At 46.4% G+C, this 19457-nt stretch overlaps 1 protein-coding gene across 1 annotated transcript in view; it reads left to right on the top strand.

The window, feature by feature from the left end:
* Positions 1 to 19457, top strand: part of Plcg2 (phospholipase C gamma 2) — a 137249-nt gene extending 117792 nt beyond the window's left edge. The window contains exons 31-33 of the mRNA XM_047528056.1: positions 2119 to 2207; positions 14583 to 14767; positions 15528 to 19457. Of these exons, the coding sequence (XP_047384012.1) occupies positions 2119 to 2207; positions 14583 to 14767; positions 15528 to 15570 (317 nt within the window). The 3' untranslated portion in view covers positions 15571 to 19457. The remainder of the gene's footprint in view (positions 1 to 2118; positions 2208 to 14582; positions 14768 to 15527) is intronic.

Raw genomic sequence — 19457 nt, 5'->3', positions numbered from 1 at the left:
CCAGTATATGAGAAGAGTGCATAACAGTGGGAACTGGGTAGTGAGAAGAGCTGTATGGAGCTGGAGACAGCTGGCCACAGGGCAGAGTTCATGCGCTGGATTCTGAGGCACAGGGTGTCAGAGAGGCTTCTCCTGCTCGGAACCATGCTATTGGAGTGTACAGGGTACCTGAGAGCCTCCCAGAGCACCCAAGAGCACATCAACACTAAACTGATTTCTTCCCTGTCATCTGTAGATTGTAGCTCATGAGAGATGCAGAATCCTAGGCCCCAAGGCAGAATCTGCCTTTGAACAAGATTCCCAGGGACTCACATCCATTACCAGGTGGAGCATTGCGGGCCGTGCTGTAGGAATTCTGCAATCATTCATCCAGGCAGAAAACCCACAAGCGACATCACCCATAAGGTGAAAATAGAACCTCTCTACAGCAGAACCCAATGAGAGCAACATCCTCAAAATGCTACAGGGAAGGGTGTGACCTGAGACTTTTATACCCACTCAGACTGTCTGTCACTCAACTGTAAAATTGAAGGCTGCTTTAGAAAATGTACAATTAAGAATGTAACGTCCACAGTGAGCATTGAACAATTTAAGTGCATGCATTTAATTATGTGTAAACTTTACATGAGAAGAACTATGTAAACTAACATTAGGCTCTGGTTAATGAGATGCTAACATTCAGGGGACGGTGCTCCGGTAAGTAGTGAAAGGTTAGTGGTAGAGTCTAGGTGGGGGTATACAAGTGTTCCTTGTAATATTATTTTAACTTTCCTGCATATTTAAAAACATTTATAATGAAGTGTTAGAGAAATAGAACTAAGTCTCCTTTCCTGGGAGAATTATGGTTACAAAATGGAATACAAATATCATAAACGATGTCGAGGGGAGAAACAATATATCTTTACCCAACTTAGGAGAAGAGAAAGAAAGGTTGGATGGGTGTCTCTTTCCTCTTCATGAGTGGTGGAGAGTGAGAGACGCAGTCGATATTGGTTAAAGGTGATAAATTGATTGATAGAGGACATTTTGCACTAAGAGAAATGAATCAAAATTGGAGGGAAGAAGGCACACAGGAAATAGTGGGGTTCCCTAGTGGGGAATTGCTTACCCTGGAGCATCAGTGACTACAAAATAAATAAAAAGCTTTCAGGTCAAGTCGGGGCCACAGAGTGGATCCCTAAGTTACAATATTAAATGGAAACTGAAAGGTCCTATTCAGTTGTGATTTAAAAAATATATATATATATATTTAGTTGTATATGGACAGAATGCCTTTATTTTATTTAGTTTTATGTGGTGCTGAGAATCGAACCCAGTGCCCCACACGTGCTAGGCAAGCGCTCTACCACTGAGCCACAGCCCAGCCCTCAGCTGTGATTTAAAAGAAACCCAAACCTGTGCATAGAATGTCTTGGGAAAGTTAGCAATGGTTCCTTTTAGGACGTGGAGCCTGACTAGCTGGGAGCGAGAGTTCTATTTTACTGCGCACCCTTTCATACTATTTAATTAAAACAAGCAAACCAACCCTCCAAATGAGTTGACTTGAACATTACTTAATGAGGTGAGAGGAGATTCACCCAACCCTAAGTAAAAGGAAACATTAAAAGGATTGTCAAACACAGGTCCTAATGGTAAACAGGGAATGGCTGCTGGAGGAGGAGGATCAATACTTCCATGAGCTACCAAGGGACAGGAAGATTGGAAATCTTTAAAGATAAAACACAATCCCCATCCTGTGCCTTGTAAAAGCCTACATGGAGGACAGGGCTGAGGATTCATTGCTTCCTGAGTCTTTTGGCCTCAGGTGTATTTAAGGAATTGAACCACAGCTGCAGTCTAGAGTCAACATGGAATGTTCTATGGACTTTAGTGCCTTCTGAATGAATCCTTTTCATTTCTAGATGGCAGATTTTTAACTTTGCCTCCTGTGTGGACCTGTCTATCAAGACCACTAGCCTCTATACCCAGCCCTCATGAGGGAACTGCTGGCTTCCAGATAGTCACCCCTGATGTGGTGCTCTGACCTCCCTGCTCTTTGGGTATATGATTGCTGGGTACCCCAGAAGGCCGAGATCTGACATTAATTCCTGCCTTTGCACTTACCCCCTCCTGTTTTAGGGTTTAGATCTGTTCCTCTGAAGAATGGACACAGCGAGGACATCGAGCTGGCTTCCCTCCTGGTTTTCTGTGAGATGCGGCCAGTCCTGGTGAGTGGAAAAGCACTGGCGAGTCATGTGGGGTAGAAGTGGGTCGAGATCGTCATTGGCTGACGAACTGAAATCCATGGAGAATCCACTGGCCCAAGCAGGAGATGTCATAAAAGACAGCTTATAATTCTGCAGAGATTCAGGGTCTTTCCTTCTACCATTCTTATTTCTCAGAGAATGCTGCACAGTTCTGTGAGTTGGCTGTGTAAGTTGGAAAAGAGCAATAGTCCTTGGAAGTGCCTCAGCTTCCCTTCACCAAGAACCTGGCTCTCCTACATAAGCTCATCTTTCTAGATGCTTTTTTCTGTTGGTCTTGGGTCATCCCTTCAAAGGTCTGAGAACATCCAACAAGGACCCTTCTTGGCTAGTCCTGCGGAGGAAGCTGCATGGATTCCAACTCCTGTAGGGAGTGGCACTCCTCTTGACCCTTCTATTACTGGAGGTGACTTCCTTTTGGTCCCTGGGTTTGCCAAACCTTTGGAGATTCTTAGTCTCTCCTTTGATGAGCCAGTTTGGGTGGGCTTCTGGGCCTCATTGAATTGCATGAAAGGATGTGAGAGGGTTTCTCAGGACAAAAGATTCAGAGCAGAACACCAAACTCTGGGTAGATGGGGCTTGGGTTTGATGGTAGAGGATCTGGAAATTTACTGTAATTCTGGAGCTTCAGAATCTCTGTGGTGACCTCTTGCATAGATACAAACCCATGTATGGCAAGTGTTTTTTACAACACCTGATTTGTAGTCGGTCTGTTCCTCTAAGGTCGTCCCTTTCCTCTATCACAAAGCCACAAACCTCCACCAAGGGCCAGGTGAGTTCACTGGTCACTCAGGTTCTCTGTGGCTAACCTAAAAAAAAACTCAACCAACCAAACAAAAAACTGTGGACCTGGACCTTGGTGGGTTGAAGTGGGCTGGTCCTGCCCCCAGATCCTCCTCTTACTTGCTCCACCTGGATGTTTTCTGGGTAGAGAGTCCATAGCCCGGGCTGTTGTTCTTCAGCTGTAAGAACTAGACAGTAATTTGGTAATTTGCTTGTTTGGCAACTTCCAGAATACAGCTGGAAACCTTTAAATGGGGAAGGAGGTGGTGGGGAGTGGGTGAAGGATGTTTTTTTTTTTAACAGCTATGGTGATAGTCCATGCAGTAAAAATTCATGAACTTGACTCAGAGGAGAACATCAGGCTGCTTTGCATAGCTGTTGCCCTGTGCTCAATTTCGCAACCTTGGTAGTTTTCCACTCCAAAGCATTTTAGAAGCATCAAGATGAAAGAGAATGCAGACAGACAGGAGCAGAGACATAAAAGGCACAGTATTTGGGGGCCAGAGAACCTCAGACAGCCAAGGGCACCACTTTTTGTTGATATAAAATAGTCTCATGATGGTGAAATTCTGTCTTAAGAGGATAAGGGGATTTATAATAGAAACTCTTCTATTTTGAAACAAAATATAAGTGTTGAATTGTAATATTTATATGGAAATTAGTTTTTACTTGAATCTTAAATTATGGGCCAAAAAAATCCATGATTCTTTCTGTGATAGAAATGCTTGGTCAGGAAAACTTATATAAATTCCTCCCTGTACTAGGGCTAGTGAATTAGCTGATAGAGCCTGGTTAAGAATTTCTAGTTCTTCAATTTCTCCTTTTTGGAATGAATTATGCATTTCTTAGTACCTATTAAGTCTACTGAAAGACTAACACCAGAATTCTTATTTTGTATAAATGGCTTAAAAGAATTGCCACAAAACCCTAGCCCAGACTGTGGGAAGCGTGGAGTGTCGTTTTATAATTGGAGGGAGAGGGGAACAAGGAAAGGGATAGGGGTCTGTTTGCTTCCTTCACTTCTTAGGCATGTGCATTCTTTATTTAATTGCAATACAAAAATTCATGTTTACACGTATAATTTTTTCTTAAAGCAGCTTTTAAAAAACTTCGGCACTGTTTACCTTTGGGGAGGGCATTCCTTGTTGGGGGGACTGTCCTGTGTGTTGTAGGATGGTCAGCAGCGTCCCTACCCTGTTCCCACTCCCACATCGGGCTTTGGGCTCAGTCTGCTTCAAACAAGGCAACCAGGCAGTCTGTATGTGGGTTCCCTTTTCTTTCTAGTGTGAATTATTTGCTTAGGATCAACTAATGTAGCAGGATGGTAGAACTGGGGCCCTCAGCCGCGACCTGGAGCAGGCAAGTGAAGGCCCGTGGCCTCATTGTATGGCCTCTCCCAGCCCCGTCCAGGATCTGGGGCTTGTCGCTCTGAGGCCTGGGAAGGGAATAGCGCTGCCCCTCTCTGTACACCGAGCCCATCTGCAGACGATTTGCAGAAAGGCCAAGTGATGGAAACAGGTTCAGGTGGTGGTAGGACAGCGTTTGCTGCGACGCTTGCCGCTCTGCAAAGCCTGCGTAAACAAGCTGGAACCATATTATAAATAATTTAAGTGATTAGGTATCACCAGCGGCAGAGAAAATTAGTATATTTAAAAGAAACTTGTGTTTATCCAGATTTGCATTCCTTGATGAGGGAAGCGTCCCGCGCGGGCGGCTGCTGGGGCCTTGGGTGGGGATCCCAGTGGAAACTGCCTCCAATCTGCTCTCTGAACGCGTTCTAGTGGGAGGGGTGGCTGAGCGTGTGTGGCTTTCACTCAGCTGCTGGCTGTCGAGGTTTACTTAATTCGACATCTGTCACCTGGTTCTGTGCCACTCACAGGTGCCACTTGGCATTTCCGTCCACACTAGGATGAAGGCCTTTCTTGGAAGTTGGGCTGGGCTGCACCGGGTAGGCCCGGGGTTGCTCCTTCACAGCCAGGGCCGAGCATTGTTTTATTTAGCATCATGTCCTCTGGATGCCAGGGAGAGACTTGGGTAAACAGCCTCTGGCAAGATTTGTCTGAGCAAGTGATTGATCCAGCGAGGGCTGAGATGGAGTTTACTCGTAAAACATTTGCTGAGACAGAGTTTAAAGCCCCAGAAAACTGTCAATAAGCACTTTAAGCCCCTTCCAAGGAAGCCATTTACATGTTGCAATTACTTTATCAATTCTCAGTCCTTTACTTTGTTAGCTGTGTAGATGACTTTTAAAGAGTATTTTAAGTACCATTTTATTACCTACTACATTTTAATTTGAGAACTCGAGTGAAAAGCATGGGGCTGGAAAAAAGTCCCATCACTGGCCGTCACATGACTGCTGCCAGCCTCCTGGTGTATTTCCCATGCCTTGTGATTTTCTGTGTGTATCGTTTCTGCAGTTGGAGTCTCGCCTGTGCCCTCTCTCCACTTCACAGATGACTGTAAGCACTTTTCTGTTAGGATCTTCAAAGCCATCCAGGCCCGTTTCATCAGCTGAAGATCCCTAATTCACTTAGCCACTCTCCCGCTGACGGACAGTTCAGTTGTTGGCAGTTTATAAATAATAAAGGTCTTCATGGACCATTTTTTAAATTAAAAGTTATTCCCCAAGGCTAGATATTTAGTAATGGCATAATAGATCAAAGCAAAAGAAGGACCATTTTCTCTGATATGTGTTGAATTGTTCTCTGAAAGTCGTCTCCTTTAGGTTGATGTTTTGTATTCATTCTTGCCTTAATTGGAAGGGGCCTCTACTCAACTGATCTAAACTGGTCAGATTCAGAAAAATAGGAGAAGGCAAAGCAGGGAAGCCTGACTATTCACCCTGATCCCCACCAGTAGATACACCGCAGTGCTGGGGTGCTGTTGAGGACACTCGCTTCCCCAGGGTTTCTCAGGTCCTGATCCTGCCGGAATGTGGTTTGCCTTGTGCTGGTTGGAAGCCTGAGGAGGCACGGTGCAGAGACCCACTGACTGGGGTGCCAGGCCAAGTGGATGTGCACATCCCTGGGGAGATGGCCACAGCACACTCCAGAACCCCAGAGGACCAGAGGCCGTGCTCTCGAGCTGAGCTGGTCCTCGTGTTTGAGGTTGTAAAGATTTTCTTCCACGTGGGGAGAGCTGGAGGTGCAGAGGAAGACCCTCCTTGTGCCTCACCAGCTGAAACCTGCCAGTGCAGAAGCCACTGTGCCTGCCTTCCAAGGCCCAGCAGTATGGCTACTGGACACACAAAGCCACAAGCCTGCAGGGAAAGGCACTGGCACATGGTGACCTGAGGGAGAAAGACCCACAAGTGAACATGGAGCAGCCATCCAGCAGTTGAAGCTAAGCCCTAAAATGCAAGTCACGGCACCTTCCAAAGCCAGGAGCAGAGCACTAGAAAAGGCCTTTGGGGAATTTGAAACATGCTAATGGTTTTCTAATAAACCCTGGTTTCTCAAATTTAAAATTTATTATATAAGAGAAGATATTTGCATTAGTGAATGAAAAGATAAAGTAGAACTATCTATAAACCAGAGCAGCACCCTGTGAGATGGAAACCAGAGAGGAAAAGGGAGGCTGGAAGCAATTCCTGAGACAGAGGGGACTCTTCTCTGGTTGGCTGCTTGGACCCAGGTGGATAAATAGAAAACACAGCCACAGCCCTGGGCTTGTTTTAGTAAAATATTTAAATTCCAAGGATAAATCAAAAACCTTAGACTTCCCAACACACTAGGCTGTCCATAAAGAAAAGTCAGACCTGTTCTCACCAGCACTGAAAACCACAGGACAGTGGAATGTCCCTTCCCACCAGGAAGACAAGGGGATGCAGTGACCAGCCGCCCCACGTTAAGGAGGAAGGCATGTGTCTTACATCGGGAAGCTTCCAGGCTGCCCTGAGTCCATGGCATTTATTCAGAAGAGGGACTTGGAGACCAGCAGGGGAAGAGAGGGAAGCCAGGGAGCATGCAGTTCTGCAGAAGTCCATCTTACAGGATGATGATGGTCTCAAATAAGGATTCCTGAAACAGCACACTATGGTGCCACATTCCATAATCGGAAGCGCGGAGAATCCTGAGAAAAGCCCAGGGGCTGAGAGGGAAGATGGAGGCGTCCTGAGGCTTCAGCCCTGGCGCCTGGGTTTCCAGGCACACACAGACCTGTGGAGGGCAAGCGCCTTCTGCTGTGAAGGGCACCTGGAATTTTAATCGGGATTGTTGAAAAACTGAGGAGCGCCACCGTAAAAATCGAGAAGCAGCGGCGCAGTGAGAAGAGGAGAGAAACAGAAACTTAGCCAGAAGTAAAAACAAGGAAAAGGATCAAAGAAGGAATTAAAGCAAAACAAAGTGTAATCAGAATGACATGGAGAGAGCGTGTATTTAATTTGGTAAGGGGGCTGAATTCTGTTCCTAGGAAAGAGCTCCAGCTTTGCTGTGTTTACAGAAGTAAGCCCAAGAGCAGCCAGAAGGAAAGCAAGGAGCCGGCCCGATGGAGGGGTTACTGGGGAAACCGGGAAGGAACTGTCAATATGGAAAGCACTAGGGAGCTTAAGAGAATGATATGTAAGGACAAAAAATGCCGGGTTTACAAAGAAACAGCATGGAGCCAAAATATGTCAAATAAAATCTACAAATACAACAAACAAAGAAAAGGCTTTCAGAATTTGAAAGATATTGTAGTATTCCAAAAAAAAAATTAATAAGGATCAAAGAGCAGAATAATTTGACTTCAGAGAGGTACAGCTTTGTATCCTACACGTGGGTAGTATGCTCTGTATGCTTCCTTATCTCAGAAATTTTATAAATTTTCTTGTATATTTGATCAGAAGGAGAACCCTAATACAGTTTTAAAACTAATGATTTTATAAGTCATTATTTGGCAGATAAAAAGATGTTGAAAATGCAAAGTCCTTGAAAACAAGAATTTCCTAAATAACCCGCCTAAACAAATTACTGGGAATGCAATAATACATTGATGCTGTAACTGTACAGGCATACCTGTTTTCCTGTACTTTGCAGATGGTGTGATGTTTACAATCTGAAGCTACGTGGGGCTTTTCCCAACATACTCACATTGGGTCACTGTCACATTTTGGTAATTCTCAATTTCAGACATTTCCATTATTCTCATGCCTGTTATGGTGATCTTTGATGCTACTGTTGTAATGGTTTGGGGCACCACAGCTGCACCCACTTAGCCAGCTTGATTGATGTTGTGTGTGTTCTGACTGACTATTCTCCCTGCTCCTTGGGCCTCCATATTCCCTGAGGCACAGTGATAACCCTATGATGGCCTCCCCATGTCCAAGTGAGAGGAAGAGTCACAGGTCACTCCCTTTAAATCAAAAGCTGGGAATGATCAAACTCTGTGAGGAAGGCGTAGGGAAAGCTGAGGAGGGTCGGAAGCCAGGCCTCTTGTGCCAACAGTTAAGTTGTGATGCAGATACGGTTAGAAGTGCCACGTGACTGATAAGAAAGCAGAATGGCCTACTGCTGAGCTGGAGAAAGGTTCAGTGGCCTGGACAGGGTTTCTCACTAGCCACCGTGCTCCCTTAAGCCAGAGCCAGGCCCAGCTCTCTGCAATTCCAGGAGGGCGGAGGGAGGTGAAGGAGCTGCAGAAAAGGCTGGAGCTCGCAGGGGTTGGCTCCTGAGGTTTAAGGGAAGAAGCCATCTCCAAAGTCATTTTTCTGTTTTTGCAGTGCTGGGATTGAACCCAGGGCTTCACACATGTCAGGCAACAAGGCTTCTGCTGAGCTGCACACCCAGCGGCCATCTCTATAACCTAAAAGTGAGAAGTTAAGCAGCAAGATCTGATGTAGGAGCCGCGGCAGAGCTAGCTCAGTTCATGCATGAAGGTAGCTGCACCCAACAACAGCTTTTGATACAGATGAAATAGCCTTCTATTGGAAGAGGATGGCATTCAGGACTTCCCTAGTTAGAGAAGTCAGTGCCTGGCTTCAAGAGACAGGCTGACTCGTTAGGGCTGATACAGCTGGTGACTAAGTTGAAGCCTCTGCTCATTTACCATTCTGAAACTCCTGGGCCCTCAAGGATCGTACTGAACCGACCCTGCCTGTGCTCTGTGAAGGGAACAACAAAGCCTGGATGACAGCATGTGTATTTACAACATGGTTTTCTGAAAAACCGAAGCCCGCTGTTGAGATCTACTGCTCGGGGAAAAAAGGGTTCGTTTCAAACATCTCCACTGTTGACCGTGCACCTGGCCACTCAGGAGCTGCAGTGGGCTTGAACAAAGAGATCAGTGTTGGTTTCCTGCTGGAGGATGGAGCATCCATTCTGCGGCTCATGGATCAGGGAGTGATCCTGATGCTCAGGCCTTATTATCTGAGAAATAACTTTTGTAAGGCTGTGGCTCCCTTGGATAGTGACTCTTCAGGTGGATGTGGATAAAGAAAAAGGAAAACCTGTTGGAAAGGACTCACCATGTGGGTGACATCAAGAACATTTATGATTCATGGGGAGGAGGTCAAAGGAGCAACATGAACAGACGTGTGGAAGGAGTTGGTCCCAACCCTCGTGAATGACTTAAAGGGGTTCAGAACTTTAAGAACCCTGGAACCCCAGAGGTGGTGGGAATAGCAAGAGAACTAGAATTAGGGTGGGACTTTTATAAATGGGTGAGCAAAGAAAGTGGTTTCTTGACATGTTATCTACTGCTGGTGAAGGTGCTGTGAGCATTGTTGAAGTGACAGGTGAGGAAGCTGGGGGAGGGTTGGAAAGGATGGGCTTCCAGTTGAGGGAAGTTCTCCTGTGGGGCTTTCAGACAGCATTGTGCTGAACCAGCCAGCCAGGTGCAAACTTTATTATTTTTTCCCCAAGAAACTGCCCCAGCCACTCTAACCTTTTGCAGCCACCACCTTGATCTGTGGGCAGCCATGAAGGTCATGGCAAAACCCTTCAGGAAGATTCTGACTTGCTGAAGATTCAGGTGACTGGTAGCAGATTTTAGCAATGAGGTATTTTTAAATTAAGGTACACACGTTGATTTTTGGCCATGGTGCTGTGGCACACTTGACAGACTGCAGGAGGGTGTAAACGTAACTTTAATATGCATTGGGAAACCCAAACTTCACGTGACCGGCTGTGTTGTAGTGGTCTAGAGTCAAACCCACAATCTCTTAGATTTACCTCTATTTAGAAGGGAGAAGTGCTTGCCTTAAAATCTCATAGGATAGATACTAAGTATGCATGCCTAAGTATTCATCTTAAACTTTTAAAACACCAGTAGGAAACAAAAATGAAAGCCAATTAAGTGAAACACAGAAAAAAAGAGAACAGAAAAAATGATTCATCAGAAAGATCATTTAAACATTCCTGTACCTATTTTATAAGGAACAAAGTAAGAGCACAAAAATATTGGAGTAGATATTGGAAAGGAGATGGAACCCCAAACTAGAGCACATGGGCAGTTGTCTTAAAGGGTTGCATGGGCTAAAATGGTTCTGAGGAGCAGTAGCCTGGTTAGAGACGAAGTCCTGCAGAAGTCCCTTGAAGGGCATTAAAATACCTATTGGGTAAAACAGATTTCAGATCTAGGTGGCTTTTTAGCTGAGTTCTGAAATCCAAGACTATAATTCCAATATGGCTCCATAGAAGCCAATAGCGAAATGGGAATGCTGCAGGTGTCTTGAGCTCCACAAGTTGCAAATCAAAAACCAGGGGTGGACGGGACTCCAGTGCTCCGCCCACCCGCCCCAGCCCAGGCCAGTGTCACTTTTGACTACAAACGTTAAGCTTCTAAAAAAAAGTAGCAAATCACTTTCAGCAACTTACAGAAGCTCAGTATATTAAATCTAAGTGGGATTTAGTCCAGGAATTCAAAGATAGTTTGCCACTGGCACAGTTGGCAACAAATTGAGAAAAAAAAGTGTAAGCCACAAATATGTCCAGCCAAATAATCAGCGTAAATTGTGGAAAGAAAGATAAAATGGAGACTGATGCATATTTGTCTTGCATTTATTGAATCATCACTTCTCTATTCTAGAACTAACATGGAAATGTAGGGCAGCAGACAAGGACATATGGGAAATTCCATTCATGACACTGACAAAAACAATTCCTCATTTAGCAGTAATTGAAATAAGAAAGGTATTACATTTATATAACATCAAGTATAAAATCTTATTGAAAGATAAAGCAACCCCTGAACAAGTAGAAATTCATACCAGTCCTTCCAAAATTTGATTGGAACCAGTCCTTAATGTAAGCTCACAATTATATGTTTATTAAGAGAGTTGGGGGTAGATCCAGAAATGTGTGTCTGTATAAGTTACTATAAGTGCTTATTCTTGCTCTTTCTGCTGAGGGAGCCCAGAACCACCGACATCCTACTAGCAATGAGCACACCTGCGCACCAAAGAAACCAGGATTCCTTAGACACGTTACAGAGCTGGGATAAAATGAACACGGGACATCCTAAAACTTAAATAAATAAATGCTGAAAAAAGAGTGGGGGCACTTGAAGTGGGCAGAGGAGCCACCTGGAAAGGGCTCCAGTTACCAAAGCTGGAGCACTGAGCAACTGAGGAATGATTGTATTGGACCATAGCTCATGGGCTAAAATATCCAACCGTCCTTGAGTCAGTGGAAGAGAAGAGAGCTGTTTCTTACAGAAGAACTTGAATTAATACATGTAGAAGGAAGGAGGGAACCAGGGAACCCCGAGCACTAGCTGCTGCAGGTGGATCCGCCGTGGGTGCTAAGATCAGAGAGTGAAGGTGCACAGAGAAAGGGGATATTTGCATTATCCCCAAAGCAGTTTCCTCCAAGAAATGTATGACCTGGGAAGACAGAAGCTTTACATCTGACAGACCTGGCAGACGACATCTGAACCAAAAGATCCTCATTAACACCCCTCGTGATGACGTGTCCATGCTTACCAAGACCAAAGAGCCTCAAACAGATCACGAGGACACACCAGGCACCTGCGTCATGGGACACTACCCAGCACCACCATAAAACATCAGAGAGGACTGAGGAAACCTCTCCGGCCAGGGGGACCAAGACCACGCATGGGTTAGCGTGACAGCGGGGCTCAGAACAGCCACAGGGCGTTCGTGTGAAGTCTGTGGCTCAGCAGCGACCCGCCGGGTCAGTTTATCAATGGTGACCCTCCAGCTGTGGTCCTACAGGATGCTGACTCCGCCGGATCTGAGAACTCTATGATTGCTGCAGCCTTTCTGGAAGATGTAAAATCTCAACATGAAACAAGAGAAGATAGCATCGGTGGGGGAAATCCGTGTTTTTCCTCCTACTAAAAACACACAAAAAAAGATAGACAGAAAATGCCATAAAGACTGCATCAAAGGCTAGGTAAAACTTAGTACCAAAGTATTTTCTAACTAGGGACTTGGAAATGCAAAAAACTGAAAAATAGGTGAAAACAGACTCAAAAGAAAACTAGGGAATGCTGATCAAAAAAATCCTATGGAGTGGAGAGGGAGATGGTTGGGAGGGGGCAGCACTCTGGAGCGGGTGGCTGCGTCTCCCCCTCGCAGTTCCCTTAGGGGACGTCTGAGGGTGGTTTGTACTCGTGCGTTGTGGCTATACGAACAGTGGACGGACCTGGCTTGGTTCGTCCTGACGTTCACAATCGCATGTAGCACAATGCGTTCTATTTCCATCCCCAGCACTTGACCTTTCCCACCCCCTCCTCTACCCTGTTGGTCTTCCTTCTGCTTATTATTGTTTTTGTTGGCCCATCATAGTTATGTATACAAGTGGGGATTCACGGGGGTATACTGGTGCTCGCACTAGCATAATGGGTCGACTTCCTCCTCTGGTTCTCTTCCTTCCTCTTCCCTGCTCCCTTCCCCTGGTCCCCCGCCTCGCCTCTGCTCATCTCCTTTCTAGTTTCACAGATCCCCCGTTTTTATTCCTTCTTTCTCTCTTGTTTCTGCATATGAGAGAAAACATTTGCTCCTTGACCGCGTCTGGCTTATTCCTGTAGTGTGATTTCTCCAGTGCCATCCATTTACCAGCAAATGACATAATTTCATTCTTCCTTGTGACTGAGTAGGATTCCATTGTGTGTATTTCCTGTGGTTTTTTTTTTTTTTTTTTTTTTTTTGGGTGCTGGGGATCGAACCCAGGGCCTTGTGCTTACGAGGCAAGCACTCTACCGACTGAGCTATCTCCCCAGCCCCTGTGATTTTTTTTTTTTAGGTCATTGAAATGGAAAGAAATCTGCAGAGCCAGGTATGCTCAGAGTCCATATTTTTTTGTAAAAACAAATGACAAAAGCAGCCCGTGGTGATACTGATGTGAGTTCCTGTAGGCCTGGAGTCTCTTGAAGTGGTCCATCAGTGGGGGAGTGGTCCCTGGACTGACCTGAGTAGCCAGCCTGCACATACGGGTCAGGGGCCTTCTGAAATCACATGTGGGGCAGCATCTCCTGCCCCCACCCCACAGGCACATTGGCGGGAATGTGTGGGAATACATGGGCTCCCCCGGTGGCAAGGCCAGGGTAGGTCTTGGGACAGTCGTGGCTGCACCCTGGTGCCCCGGTCCTCACCCAGCAGTGCTGCTTGCCCCTCTCCTGGCCTCATTTTCAACTTTCTCTACGTTGTAGCAAAGGGACTGAATGGGACAACTAGGAACCGGGTACAGCTACCATTCTTTCAACCAGTCCCCAGAAGACTTTATACTAAGAGCACCGACAAAAATCCTGGGGGTGCTTTAAATTGGCGTGGCTGGGGTCACTGCTGGAGGTGGTGATGGTGGGGAATGAGACATCGTTAATGGCTAGAACCAAGTCATGGCCCGTCCCTGGCGTGTGGTCTACGATGCCTTGGCTTTTCCAGGGGTGGGAGGGAGATGGCGGCTCTGTGGAGAGATGGTTCATTTATGGGACCTCACCCGTGTTAAGCTCACATCGGCGTTCAGCAGGCCAGAGCTGCACAGCCACCACCACCATCGATTTTAGAGCCTCTTCATCACCCACAAAAGAAACCTTGTGCTAATTAGCGGTTACCACTTACCCCTCCCCTGGTTACCATTTATCTACTTTCTGCCCTGAGGATTTACCTGTTCTGAACGTGCCACATAAATGGCATCTGATAGTACATCATCTCTTAGGATGGATTCCTTTACTTGGCATAAAATTTTCCAGCTCTGTCTGTGGTGGGACCTGTTACTTTGCCCTTTAAGACCCTTGTACAATCTCAGATGACCTGCTTCCTGCCTACCTGCTCCTGGTGTTGTGGTGCTCTGTCCTCGTGTAAGCAGGTTACTGCTTACACACCTTTGCCCTTGGATAAAAGCCAGGAGGTAAGACAGACCAAGGAAAAACTATCTCAGATTAAGACACAGGGTCCATGCAGTGCTTCCCAACAAAGCAACACTGTAGCGGCCAAGGACTTTCCCAAAGTCCTAGCGTCCACCTGACATACACCAAATAATCGTGAGCGTCATCTCTGATACTCCCGTTCGCAAAGCCTGTGCTCCTCGCCTGCCTGGGGATGTGCGTGAGACTCCGTGTCCCGTGTGTTGGTTTGGAAGACGTGGTCACCACAAGGTGGTTCTCTCCCCCGCCCTCCAGGAGAGCGAAGAGGAACTTTACTCCTCCTGTCGCCAGCTGCGGAGGCGGCAAGAAGAGCTGAACAACCAGCTCTTCCTGTACGACACGCACCAGAACCTGCGCAATGCCAACCGCGATGCCCTCATCAAGGAGTTCAGCGTCAACGAGAACCAGCTCCAACTGTACCAGGAGAAGTGCAACCGGAGGTAGGCCAGCCCATCCGGGGCCTCTGGGGTGGCGTGGGTGTCCGGGCAGGCTTCTGGAAAGCCCCCAGGTGGCTTCTCTAGGAATTCGTTGGTACCTCGGCTCTGGTTCTCTTGCTCTGTAAGTGAACTTACAGGAAAACCTCAAGCAGCGGCCCTTCCCTATGTAGAACTGTGTTTTCCAGACATTTCATGTAATAGTGGAAATAAATGACGACCATTAACTTTTTATTTTTTATGGTGCTGGGGATTGACTTCAGGGCCTTGTGCCTGTTACTACACACAGGCGAGGGCTGAACCAGTGACCTGGGTCCCTGGCCCCGTCGCTACAAACGTCTAAGGAGTCCCATTGGGTTCCCGCGGATGGGCTAGTCCAGTGGTTCAAGATCAGGGCAGAATCTTCCCAGGGGAGGCTCTGGTTGTGCTCCAGGCATGTGATGGCCGAGGGCCAGCCAGACCTGACTCGTTGGCTCACAGTGTGCCAGACAGTGACCAAGCAACCAAGAATGATTCCGGCAACTTCCGGTGAGGGCAACACCGTGCTGAGCCCCTCGGCCAGCCTAGAGTGCGGCTCGGACCCCATTTTACCGAGGAGGAGGGTGGAACTGAGTCTCAGGGTCTTGCCAGGAGCCCGGAGCCCCCTCTGGGGCTGAACTATCCAGCCAGGAACGACCCACAAATGTGTGACAGAGAAGTGCCTTGGGGTTCAGCACAGAGACTGTATCTTGTACTGCTGCTGATAGCCTAACCTGTTTTCTTTCAGGTTAAGAGAGAAGAGAGTCAGTAACAGCAAGTTTTACTCATAGAAGTGGGCGTATGTGTGGGGTGTCGTGTGTGTGCACGTAGGAGAATGTGCTCTGGCCTCTGGGAAGAGGCTAATCTGAGACATCGTCCTCTAAACCTGCCTTCAAGATGACATTTCTGAAGAAGCCCCAGCTTGCACGAGTTGGGGTGATTTCCTGCTAATTTTTCTCACTTGGACAACTTTTTTAACTTATATTCTCTATAGAGAATCCCCAAAATGTGCTCCTTTTTGGTCTCTCATGTTCCAAACCTCATTGAATAAAAGCAACAAAAAAAATCTTGATCAGTTAAGCTTCTATGCATGACCTATACCATGAACAGGGTTTCTTTTCTGGTGGACAAGATTCTACTAATGACCCAGGTAATTGACTTCCACAGAGGATGAACCAGAAATGTAAGGAATGAATTAATTAGATTCTGAAAAGAATTTTAACTAAAAAGCAGATGATTCCACAGTTAAGGCCTCTGAATTCCACAAGGGCCCAAAGAGAAGCCGACCTGTGAGCAGACCCAGCCGAGTGCACATCCCCTACCGTGGGCTGCTGCCTTGCTAGACAGACCTCCTGCATGGACCACTGCAGGCCACAGGAAGGAGTTGGTGATGGAATTGGTTCATTAGGACAATATCTAATTCATGGCAGAGGAGAGGATTGCTTTGTGAATAGAGTTACTGAGGGTAGGAACCTTAGGGCCTCTCTCTTAAGAAGCCTTTCTAAGCCTAAGTTCTGGGAGGCTCAACCTGCCCGTTCTGCCTGCTGCCAAGACTTTGTGGCCACTCATGCCCAGGCCCTGTCGAGCTGCCTGGCAGCTGCTGGGAAGGCCCTGGCTCCACAGGCAAGAGGTCAATTGCTGGTTTAGAGGAGATGAAAGTTGAATTTGTGGGGAAATTTCTCTGGGTGGTTCAGTTTTCTGGCACAGTGAGCTAAGCTTTCAGGGATTGAGTGTTAGGGTGTTACAGAAAACCTCAGATGCAGCTTCTCCCAGCAGGGCGAATGCACCTCCGTCATGATTATACATGTGGCTGGCTAGGGTTTGACACCTCTGCATCCTGAGATCAATTTCAATGACTTAATAAGCTTTTTAAAGGACAGGATCATGTTGGGTCACTGGAGTCACAACTTAGAGTGAATTGAAACTTGAGGAAACAGGCGTACATGTGAAAAACGTGCAGTGTGGAGGACTAGCTAGCAGTAAGCTAGTGCTTTGGTCGGGCAGAACTGGGTCTAGAAACCTGTTCAGTCACCCTGCCATTGTCCAAAATGCTGGGCTTAGCATGCATGTGTTGTTGGCAAGCAGGTTAATACAAGCCAGGCCCTGTCTGACCTAAGGCCCTGTCCCTGGAGTCCACAAAACCTTCCTGAGCACCTCCATAGGCCAAGCACGGTGCCAGCTTTTGACCTTGAGAAATGTCTGAGGTTACTGGTTCTATGGACCACATCCATCCATGATCTCCTGGAAAGGCAATTATGTCCCCAAAGCCAGGACTAAGGCAGCAGCAGCCTGTCAGAGGGGGGGCTCTTGCCTTGGGACGTTATTGCTGACTGTTGGTTGCTGCCTTGTTTGGCAGTCAGCATCAAAAGTCCTCCCAAGAGTCAACGTTTAAAGCGGCTTTCAAGAAAGGTTGGAGGGAAAGGCAGGGAGCTGAAGGCCGGGGAAGGAGTTCCACACCGCACAGCCAGAGCCCCGCGGCTGGTGGTCAGGCAGCAACCTGAGGCACCCACTTACAGGTGGCAAGCCCCCCAGTCCCTTTTGGCTCTCTCGTCACCCTACCTAGCAGCTCCGCTTCACTCCATGCCTACATCTCCTTTCACTTAAAATGGACTTTTGGCTACTGTATCTAAGATATCGCTGGAGAAGTAGAGAGAGAAGGAAGAAGCGAGGCCTCTCTTCACCTGCCGCTATGTGGAGGCCTGACCAGCCAAGCCCTGGGGGAGGCAGGCGGGGCTGCTACAGCTGGCGCTGGGGAGACCCTGTCTCTCCTCTGGTGCTGCAGTGAGCGCCCACCACTAGACAGTACTTGCTCTGGCTCTTCTGTCCCGCCCTTACTAGGGTCACATGTTCATTGGGTTCTCAGTAGTGTCAGGGCCAAGCGGATTCTCAGGAAGGGAACAGATGATATCATGATTCCTCCCAACATCTGTCTGGACGCCACGTGGCCCAGTTGTCTAGTTGAGATGGCTTACCATGTGACTTATACCACAGGCAACACGGGTCACGTGACTTGTTTGCAGCTTCCCTATATATACTATTTGGAATATTGATGACTACATGGACAAATAAATGGAGAAGGCTGGTTAGGTCGTTGAATTTGGGAAACTCAGGTTGCACAAAGCTAAATTTCTCCATGGTGAGACTTCGATGTGCAAGAGGTAAGGGGGTGTCCAGGATCATGTTCCCCAATTTGATCTCAGAATCCTTTGGCCAAGCAGTGGCTCGGGCATCAGTGTACGACAGGAAACATTTGAGGACCTGATAGTCTATTAAGGGGGAGCCAGACAACAAAATCCAGTTATGACCTGGTTAAAATCTAACCTCAAGCCACCAAGGCCAATGGCCTGTAAGCCATCAATGCCGTGGTGGTCCAGCCTTGTCCCTGGGGCGAAGAGCTTCCAGGTGTCTGTTTTTGGATCCTCATCTCCCTATCATACTTGCTCCTAAGACTCATCTTCCTGAGAAAACGCCCTTTTCTATCTTCCCAAAGAAAACAAGTGTCCTTCATTTCCTGTCTATTGCAGACCAAGACCCAAGGTGGAGAATTCAAAATATGGATGTTTGGAAAGTGAACTCTAAACAGGGTGAAAACCTTGTATAAATGGGGCAGTTCCTAAATCTTTGCGTTCACAAAATGGATGGAACACTCAGTAAATTCCTGTCTCCTGTCGGGTACCTGTGAGAGGAGATGGAGGAACGTGGATACCCGTATCTCAAAACTTCCTCCGCTCCAGGTCCTTACCTGTGTGGGAAGGGTCCCCACCACCTCCACGTGTCACAGGGAGAGTAGCTGGACCTCAGCTCATTCTGAAAACATTAATCCATAGGTAGATAAAATAATCAGAGGGGAAAGCCCTCTTCATTTCCAATTAATAATTAATCTCCATTAATACATTTCCAATGAAGTTTCACTATGTTTAATAATTCATGTATTTAAATTTGTTCTCCATGTTTATTGATCAAGCTCAGTCCAGAAGACATTTTTTAAAAGCCTGGGGCCTTATGATTATATGATATTATGTAATTTTGTTAGAAATAAAATTAAACAATATAAAAGCCCTCAGAAATTAGGCTAAAATTTTGAGGGGGAAGAGGTATAAAACTACACATTCAGGGCGTAAAAGGGAAACGTGGATTTCCTATTAAAAATTGCCTGTTCATGTAATTTTTGAAAGAAGGACAGTGTCTGTCAAATAACTTTTATATTTAGAGCCTCTTGGCTACATTTAAAAAGGGATTTCTTGGTTTTATTTGAACACACTGTATCTACAATATGCTAGCACTTACATCCTTGCAACTGTTGGTGATGAAAAATTTTAAATGTCAGTTTAAGAGATATCTGAGCATAACCTTTTAAGATCTCTAATCTAGGGCCACTAAATGATGAATTGTTTTGGGAGTAAGGATGACTACAAGGGCTGGATCCTTTTCAGGTTAAAAAGAATGTCACTCAGTCTTTAACTTTTATGACATTTAACTTTCTGGGAGCAACCCTAAAAGCTGTATTCTAGCCAACAGAAAGTTAGTTAGATTCAGAAATAGACAGAATTTAAAAATCAACATTTAAGATTACTCAATGATTTGTTCTAGGTTTTTTAAAATTTACTATACCATGGTTTTTGTTTTCTTAATTATTATTTGATTCATTGTGCACAAATGGGGTACAACTTTCATTTCT

The sequence above is a fragment of the Sciurus carolinensis genome, chromosome 16, assembly GCF_902686445.1.
Source record: "Sciurus carolinensis chromosome 16, mSciCar1.2, whole genome shotgun sequence".
NCBI classification, from domain to species: Eukaryota; Metazoa; Chordata; class Mammalia; order Rodentia; family Sciuridae; genus Sciurus; species Sciurus carolinensis.
This window is presented reverse-complemented; position numbering and strand designations above follow the sequence as displayed.